The 9,610-nt window shown below is 42.6% G+C and overlaps 1 protein-coding gene across 1 annotated transcript; it reads right to left on the bottom strand.

Moving 5' to 3' along the window:
• Positions 1-234: 234 nt before the first annotated feature.
• LOC306833458 (protein-glutamine gamma-glutamyltransferase 2-like) lies at positions 235-8,593 on the bottom strand. Its single transcript, XM_079358712.1, has 16 exons — positions 8,444-8,593; positions 7,990-8,184; positions 7,347-7,583; positions 6,864-6,982; positions 6,664-6,792; positions 6,407-6,584; positions 5,614-5,749; positions 5,249-5,352; positions 4,538-4,777; positions 3,990-4,028; positions 3,857-3,895; positions 3,103-3,159; positions 1,925-2,137; positions 1,640-1,800; positions 1,292-1,431; positions 235-485 (listed from the first exon to the last, which is right to left on the bottom strand). Exons 1-16 carry the CDS (start codon positions 8,478-8,480, stop codon positions 329-331), a joined length of 2,181 nt encoding a protein of 726 aa, XP_079214838.1. The 5' UTR covers positions 8,481-8,593; the 3' UTR covers positions 235-328.
• Between the last annotated feature and the right edge of the window lie 1,017 nt (positions 8,594-9,610).

Raw genomic sequence — 9,610 nt, 5'->3', positions numbered from 1 at the left:
TTAAACTAGACAGTATTTTATTTCTTATATTCAACAATTATTGTCACATCATAGCTGCCATATTGATTCTATATGTTCTTATTTTATGAGGCTTCGTGTATTACATTAATGTCATTTCTCATCGATTCTGCTAATCAATAAAAAGAAAACTTGAATACAGTGACATTTCATCCATTCTTCAGAATGATGCAGACGTCGACACTGTTTATTAAAATAACGTTATAAAAATAAAAAGTTAAGATTTATTTTCTAAATCTTCCACATACAAAAGGAATCAAAACACTGTTTCTTGCTGTTGATGCTTTTTGGGAGGATCGACTCTTCAGTGTTAGTCAGTCATGACGGACACTCTGTGGAAGCTTCTGGAAACAACACTGGGGCTGCTGCTGTGTGAGAAAGTGGCCATCAGGACTTTTGTGCCCGGTGAAGAGGCCACGATGGACACCTGCTTCTTGATCTTCTCACCAGGCTTTAAGAAAAACAGTCTGAAAAAGAAGAACAAATCGTTTCAAAATAATGCCCCGATGACGGCACACGGAGAAGCTCTGACACTGTCTGGAGACCGACTGTTGGCAATGGACTCGGTTTTAATATTGAAAATAGGCGATTCCAACAAAGCTGATTGTAGCTGTTGTACGTTACACAAACATCAGTGTGATCTGTGTGGTTCATGGTCAGTGGACCTGAGTCTGTTCTTTACACTGCAGCTCACACTTATAATATAATGGAGGCTGCTGTGTAAGTGACCATCAGTATTAAATAATGCTCATTAACAAAGCAGTGGGAGCAACTTGGGTTTAAGTGTCTTGCCCAAGGACACATCAACACGTGGCTGCAGGAGCTGGGGATCGAACCCCAGACCCTTCTCAAGCAGGTTTCAGCTGGTGAGTCGAGTGACAACGATCAGATGATTATCATCAGTAACGTCACATCCTGCTGAAGTCTGCAGCTGTAAACCTAGACGAACAAACTCTGTCAGTGTTCGGTGCAAAAATGACAGATATAGACCTGAAACACACTCCTTTGGTGTTTCGTCTGACTACAGAGAACACACACACACACACACACACACACACTGAGTCTACATCTGCATAAACAAACCTGGCAGCATTCCTGGCACATTCCTCTGAACAACTTTTTGTGTCAGCGCGAGCAAGTGTGACACAACAGGAATGTCTTACCCTTTGTTTTGTTTTTTGTCCTAAGGGACAGTGACTGCAACAACTTCAAGTATGTCTTTGACAATGAGGATTTATCGCATCGCTTTGAGGCTGAATGTAAACACATTTACCTGGCCTGGTGTTTGCCCTCTAACAAACCCGATCCCTCGACCGTCAGCACGGCTCCATTCAGAGTTTTGGGAAACGTGTTGATGAAGGAAACCTGCGCTGTGTGCTCGTCCTTCAGCCTGATAGTGTCCCCTCCGTCGATCTGTGGAAGCAAAAAAAAAACAAATCATTAGCCTCTAAGAAAGTGCAAAGATACACAGGGCAGTGTTTTCAGGCTTTGCTCTTCATGAAATAGCACCTTCATCTTGTCTTGTATGGCTGTAAGAGATCAATGTGCACAAAAGAAGTAGAAAGAGAAGAAATAAAAGCAATACTTTATACTTAAAGATGAGCTCTAGATGTTTCCGTACCTCTATAGCTATCTGAGGCGAGCTTATTCTGAACTCTTGTGCGGCCAGGACTCTCTCGCTGGTTTTTATGTCTTTTATCACCACGGCCACGTTCACAATGTCGTCGCCTGCCAGGTGCGCCTCGTACTCAGAGGTGGGGATGGCGTGGTTCAGCTTCAAAACTGCAGAGGACGTGCAGGATTCAAAAAATAGGACAAAAAATGAATACAATAAAACAATCTAAGAGAAAGATGTGAATGATTGCTGGTGTTTGTTTTTCAGGTTGTGTGATGCAGGACTCCTCACCTTCTCCGGCCTTGATGTGCATCTTTGTGTGTGTTTTCCAGAAGCTCTCCAGAGGGCTGCTGTTAAATTCTTTAAGCTGAGCGTTGAGGTATTGCATCACGACTCGGGGGCTGCTTGACAGGTTTGTGAGCGTCACACACATGATGATGCTGTCGCCCACTGATGGCACCCCGTCTATGTCGAGGGACACCTCCAAACTTTGTGACGATCCTCCTGGAAAAGAAAGGAGGAGGGGTGAATGTGCTGTCCGAAATGGATTCTGGAGAAACTCAATCTGCAGTTCTTACCCTGCTAGTAATACACAACTAGAGGTAATCTTAACAAGTGCATTAATCTAATATCTAATCTATAGTCAAACATATCTTGTTACACTAATCATAAGCTACTAAGTCCACCCAAAGAATCCAGATAAAATACTTTTATTGAGACACAAAATCTTTAAGAAACACCAGAATTATGCTGTATCTTCCAATGCCGAGGCGCAGGTACCTTAGTGGTTAGTCTGCACGCTCCATGCACAGAGGCTACGCTCATTAATGTGAGCTGCTCAGGTTCGAATCCAATCCTCCTTTCTCACATGTCGTTTACCACTCTTTCTCTCTCCCTGATTTCAGACACTATGCACTATGCTATTTCTCCCCACCCCCTATACACACACACACACACACACACACGCACACACGCACACACGCACACACACACACACACACACACACACACACACACACACACACACACACACACACACACACACACACACACACACACACACACACACACACACACACACACACACACACACACACACACACACACACACGCACACACACGCACACACATGCACACACGCACACACATGCACACACAGTAAGCAAGGTCTACTTATGAGGTGTACAAACTCATATAGATAACAGTATCTCATCATGCTTGCTGGTTGTTGATGCAAAGTTAACATTTGGACAAACATAACGTCAACTTTATTCTCATGCACAATGTAAACGGGTGTAACTTTGAAGTTCAACAGTGTTTTCTCACGCTACCTGGACCTCCAGCTCTTCAAAGATCCTACATGATTACAGGCCTCTGCAAGTGGAGCCTCAGCTAATGACAGTGTCTGTGAATGTGGACATACACCCGCTGTGAGAATGAGGCCGTGTGAGGGGGGGACAGAAACTCACCTGCTGCATCGAGCAGTGGGCTGGACCGCACAGGGCTGCAGGACGAACCAAACACCGCTGTAAGAGAAAGTCTGTGTTAAATGGAGAAAAACATTTCTGATGAAAACAAGTCAGAATTTAACTTCATCTGCCCAATACCAAACCTCCTCTCTGAATCAGAAGTTACAGCAGGTGTACTAGACGTCAGAATTTTATTTATTTATTTTTACAAAAAAAGTCACTTCAGAGAACATTTGCCCCAAGCAAATATGTTCATAACTTCAGCAGGCCACTGGAAGCAAAACAAACACACAAAAACCCCTCTAGTGACAATTTGCATGAAAATGTCAACACAAAAGCTTCTGTTTAAAATATAATTCAGTGGACTGCTTCTCTCAGGCAGGATCCAAAGAAAGTACAGGAGACTGAATCACTTATTGATTGATTCATTTAGCTGCAAAGGACTTACTGTGTCTTCCTCACAGTCCACTGAATTATACTATAAATGTCTAAAGTCCGTCTCAAAGAGCACCAGCCTTCATTTGTGGAGCGGTTGAAGAACAAGAGTCTCCTCCTACATGAGCTTCTGCTTTTATTTCTTTCCATCCTTACACTGATTCTCTCTCCATTCGTCGTTCACCTTTCTGTCAACTAAACATCAGAGGAATGAATTGAAGCCATTTATTAGAAAAGACGAAGCCTATTAGATGTAAATCGATTCTTTTTTAAAGGTGTTGTGTGTGCATGAGTAAAGAGGCACTAACAACCCACTGACCACTGCAATCCTTCATCATCACTGTGGCAGATTGATGCTCTGTAAAACAACAGAAAAAAAAGGGTAAACATCTTTTGAACACTCGTGGAGAAGAAACATTGTGCAGGGTTATACAGTCTGTAACACAACGGACCTGTTCTTAATGTGCCTCTGCCAGCACCTGGTTGACCTCCTAAAGGAAGGAAGACAGTGGAAAAGAAAACATCACAGAGTGTCTGTGGCTGTCTGCTGGGTATAGAAAGTTAAATAAGCTGTTAAGACACAAACACAGGCCTCAGTATGTGAGTTCATTGTATCACACTTCTTATACTGAAAGAAATAAACAAACGCTTGAATGTTACAGGATCAACCACATGGAGAGTTACATTTCTCTGGTCCTGAATGGTCTGGATTTATTTGGACCAGAGAAGGTAGGTGGTTTGAAGTTCACCCTCACATGGCTGTTTTGGACGCCCCTCGGTTTGTCAGGCAAACGTCAAAGCAACAGGTGTTGCAGTGATGGAAGCAGGCAGTGGAACGAGTTCAGACAGAAATGATTGTAACCGACTTTAAAAGCTTCTGCCTGTTTAAAAAAATGAAGTTTTTTTGCCCGTAGCTTTTGAAAGTCTGGGAATCTAAATAAATAAATAAACCTGACCTGAATAATAAGACTGTAAATGAGAGGATATAGTTTTGTCTTACTCCGCTTGCCCTTATACGCAGGTGTCAGATTCTCTGGTCGGTCTGAGCCGATGCTCTTGGTGTAGATCAGCTGTCCCACGGCCTCAGTGTCCACCGTCTTCCCCACCACCAGTCCATCACGCACAATCAGCCGTATGACGTCAGCATCAACTGACGCACAGACAAAGGCGGAGTCGTAGCGGGCGCCTAGGCAACGTTGCTGGATGGCAACAACGGGGCAAGGGCCACAGCAGTATGTCCCTGCAGAGAGGGATACGACTAGAGTTAAACTGAGTGTTTGATACTGAACTTTGTGCCTTAAAATCATTGACCAAATATGGAAAAAGTTTAAGCACACATTTTCTAAAAAGTGTAGCAGGCAAAAGATGGAGGGGATGGACTTTTCCTAAAACTGGGGGCTATGGACACATAATGTTTAAAAAACATGGTAAAGTGTATTTTGCACAAGAGGTGATCTTTAATAAGTCGTCCAAAATGTGTGTGAACAATTCCCTGAAAGGCAACAAGAACACTGCTAACTAAACTGAGAGATTTAGCTCAGAAGTTGGAATTAGCTGCAAAAATATGTTATTCAAACATTCAAAAATCAATGGAAATATGGATATAATGGGGATTAGCTCTCTTGCAGGGCCAGCCTCAAGTGGCCAGTCAAGGTAGTGCAGTTTGTGACACATCGACCCGGTTGGTTTGGTAGATGGTGCAGGTACTAACCTCCACTCTTCTCCTGGGGTGTCGGGTCCACCACCTGCCAGCCGTCGAACCCAGAACCGAGGTCTGGTCTCCTCATCCAGCACTCCACCCAGACATGGAAATTCCTGCAGGAGGATGAACATACATGAACAGCAGCATACATACATACAGTATGTTCTAAACTAACATACGATAGGTAAGTAAGCATTTACTGAAAATACTGAAATGCATAAGAGATAAATATCCCAATGACTTCAAAAACACTTCCAAGAGAGGGTAAGACTTGAACATACCACTGATATAAAATAAAGCTTTAATTTGATTTAGACTGACTGATCTGGTCAAGTTCACCGTTGTCTTTGTGGTTGGAGAATTATGTCACCCACCAAATGCTGTCCTTTGATAGGTTGAGCTTTTCCCCTGTGCTCGTGTAATATTCTTCAACTGCCAAGCTGCCATCACCGTCATGGGCGGCGTTAAAAACTGTCACCACCCTGGAGGGAATCCCCAGCACTCTCATCACTAAGAGAGAGAGAGAGAGAGAGAGAGAGAGAGAGAGAGAGAGAGAGAGAGAGAAACACAGGTGTGAAAATGTGAAAGAAGACGATTCTGAAATGATCAAGTGAGATCCAGCACGTTCGGCCTATATTTGGAGCTAAATTAAATGTACCGGTAGTTTCATGACGATCAGGATATTTTATCGTCCCTTAAGGTACACAAAATATTTTTTTTACTTGCCTGTAAGTTATCTAGCCATGCAGATAATTGTGATTTACGAGTTTAAACTGCACTGGTTAAAAACATGTTAACGTCAAAGAAACGTTTTCTGTCTTATTGTCTTTATTCCCTTTATCCCTTCCAATGCATGAAAGCTGAAGTAACAAACCTGTTTCAAAAGTGTAGGGAATTTAAACTAAGTGTATGTAAAACTCTGCAGTTTGAATCCATGCAAAGTACACCAATCACCTTCTATAGAAGTTAAACAGAATAATATATGTCAGCGACTTCTACATGGATTGATAGTGGTGATTACCGATCTACTGATACAGACGTCACAGATTAGTCCTGAAACTTCTGATAACTTTCTGAAACAGATGAACAGATGGAGCCAAGCCAAACTCAAATGTCATCCATGCTCGTGGCATGAATACCCTCGTGAGTCTCAGGTATTTAAAGTACCTGTGCAGAGGACAGAAGCAAAGACCCAGCACTGTCCGTAGCGCACAGGGCTGCAGCTGGATGTGAACCAGCGGTGAAGGATGTCAGCGCTGCTGCTCCACTCTGTCGGCTTCACACCATCTTCATAGCTGCCCTGCCACTTTCCCATCAAAATCCCCAGGTCGTCGTTACAGTTCACCTTGGAGGAAACACATGTACTGTTTGAACAGATCTGCTCACATTTTGCACATCCAGTAAATATATGATCTGTCTCTCACCATAGCACAGAGCGTCCTGCTGAGGTACACAGGGTCTGCTCGAAGAGCGTAGTCTTCGTTTTTGTCCATCAGGTGCTGTGGGCTGGCCAGCAGGAGCTGCAGACACGCCTCCAGGACTCCAGGCTCATACTGCACAAACAGAACCCCAATGAACCTCAAAGGTGTTGTTACACACACACTCACAGAAACGTGTGGCATACCTGACCGAACGACCAGGGTTGCCTACTGATGTTGAGAGGCGTTCCCATGTACATTATCCCATAGTCACTTTTAATGTACTCTTGTATTTGGACATCCAGGGGCATGTACACCGGGTCGTCTGAAAAGCAATACATGTAGGTGTATTAACATGGCGGCCATTTTCCTCTGACATCATCGTCAGGTGGGAAAATACAAATGCTGCTATGGTGTAACATTTCATCGTGCTTCTGGGTCCTAATTCATCCCAATTTCACCGCTTCTTGATTCAACTGGATCAAAAAGAGTAAAAGTTGAGAAGGCCACATTTAGCAAAAACAAAAATCTGTTTTTCTTTAGATTCACTTTGTTTATATGAATTTTGAATCCAGAATTCGGGCGTGTAACATCCAGCTTTTCATCTCCCACCCCTAAATGAGTCTTCAAACATAATTTCTTTGACAAGACGATGAAGGAGAACTTCTACTGACTTTACTTGGACCGACCTTTCAGCCAAGGGTTGCAGAGCAGGACAAATGTCCCCACCACGTAGCTCCTCCTGGTCCGTCTGGTTTCTATGTGGAGAAGGAGTTCATAAAGAGCCACTGAGGACAGGACCGGGGAGCAGATGTGGACCGTGACCGACTTCGGATGCATGTCGCTTCGGTAGATTTTGGCTGACCATTTGAGGGGGTCGGACCACTCGTCAGACGTCTGGACTCTGATGCTCTCTGACATATCGCCTAGAATAAAAAATGAAACAGCAGATAAGTTGCGGCCCCTTGAAAAACTCAAATTCAGTGAAAACTATTTTCCCCTTGTGGTCGTGTTTTTCTTTGTTTCAGGTCATTTCTTTGTGTTTTCTGATTTTTAAACGTCATATTCGTGCCTGTATCTTTGCTCCGTACTGGTCTGTCTCTGCTTCACCATTCTACTATTAACATGATTTTTATGCACAAAAAAAAACTAAACAAAACTGAAGTCTAAAAGCTTCATCTCTGACTCCCTAACATTCCTGTTTCTGGGCTTAGACAACCCTGAAGACTTCCTTCTAACAAATTAAAAGTTGCAGTTGCAGGAAATTAAATGAAACACACGACCGTTTCATCCAGAGGAAGTAAATGTGTGAATGCTTCATCACTGTGCTACCTAGCCAAACCTCCAGCACCAGGCTCTCGGTGAGAGGATTCCACGGCCGCCCACCAAACATCAGAGTGATTCTGAACGGTTTCCCTCGTCGCACAACCAGGTGCTTTCTGCTGAGCCCCTGAGTCTCATGGGAAATGTGGTTCTCGTGAGCCTCATAGTTGACCAGCTTCAGATGGCACTGGCCCTCAACAGTAGCTGGAAACACAGATTAGGAAATCAATGCTGACCAAAACAAACAAAAAAAACTGCATAAAAAACGGTTGCATTTCGAATAATCCATCATAAACTGGAGAAGAGCAGCCGGAGCTGGAATTAACTTTAAAAAAGGAGAAAGGATAAGAGGATAAGTTTTGCAGATAAAGGTAAAAAAAACTTTTCCTTGTGTCATTGAAAACAAAAACAACAAATGTTTCTGGACTAAAAAAAAAATTTTTTTCTCTCTCCTTTCACTCACCATGAAGGTCGTGCCTTTTCTGCTGCATGCCGTCCATGATCTGACACCAAGAGTTACAGGCGACTGAAGGAATGACAAGCAGGCTCCACCTTCACGCTGATAAGCATCTCACACTCCCTCTGTCTTTATCTTCTGGTCATACTGTTCGCAGAATCTATGAACAGCATTAAACCAAAGGAATGAGAGAATGAATGAATCTTTATTTTTGTGGCTGGCAGCTGAACACTGCCCTTCCCTTTAGGGAGTTTTTCAGACACATTTAAAGAAAAATAAATCCTATAGGGACATCACACAGACATCTACTTTTAGCTTTTGAGGTTTTCAGGGGGGCTCAAGTGTCAATCATTGGAGTCTTTGTGCTGCCGGTGTGATGAGTCAGTCTCCCAAGCAACACTATTCTCACCCAGACTGGCCAATAGGAACATGAAACAATTTTCACAGCGAGAGCAAAATCCTGACACGAGCAAAAAACTGAATCGATGGCAAAAATGTCAGTTTTGAGAGCGAGAATGTTTCAAGAGAAAGACTTTTTTTTTTAAATAAAATATTTTTACAGTGATAGCAAAAAATATAGATTTGAGAGTAAAGAAAAAAAGTATTTTGAGAGATTTTTCTCAGAAATAAAAATACTTTCTCTAAAAACGTTTATAGTCTCAAATATTTTTTGCTAATGGTATAAAAACTTTTGCTATCAGTGTGATAACTTTTTTATCTCAAACATTTATTTTCTCACATGTAATAAAGAAATCTAACTCCATACAATGTAGGCTGAAGAGTGCCCTCTAGTGGCACAGGTGAGTCACTGCTTCACAAGTTTTGATAAAAACTGCAGGAACTCCCAGCTCTTTAATCGTTTCATTATTCTCAGTTGTTAGATCATTTTGATGACTGACGAAGAAAGACACTGCATTAAAGACTGAATGTTTGACCTTCAACACTTCAGTAGAGCAGAAATCGCCCATTTTGGAAAGAAACCTGAAGATGCTTCATCAAGTTCTTGTCTTCCTTTCAAAGTGGAGCTCGAGAGAAATCTTCCTCTCAAGGAAGAGAAATCTTCCTCTTTGGAAGAAATCTTCCTCTTTTGTTCCACTGAAACAAAAACCTGAAATGACACTTTTCATGCTGATCTTCCAGCTCGTATTCTTGAAACTGTGAGTGACTGTAAGC

Source organism: Symphodus melops (genome assembly GCF_947650265.1).
Source record: "Symphodus melops genome assembly, chromosome: 13".
Lineage (NCBI taxonomy): Eukaryota > Metazoa > Chordata > Actinopteri > Labriformes > Labridae > Symphodus > Symphodus melops.
This window is presented reverse-complemented; position numbering and strand designations above follow the sequence as displayed.

Coding starts and splice junctions, on each gene's coding strand:
- LOC306833458 (XM_079358712.1), bottom strand. CDS start 8,480: ATGGACGGCATGCAGCAGAAAAGGCACGACCTTCATG. Junction 2,138..3,102: donor CCCACTGCTCGATGCAGCAG/GTGAGTTTCTGT, acceptor TTTCTTTTCCAG/GAGGATCGTCACAAAGTTTG. Junction 1,432..1,639: donor CGCCTCAGATAGCTATAGAG/GTACGGAAACAT, acceptor TTGCTTCCACAG/ATCGACGGAGGGGACACTAT.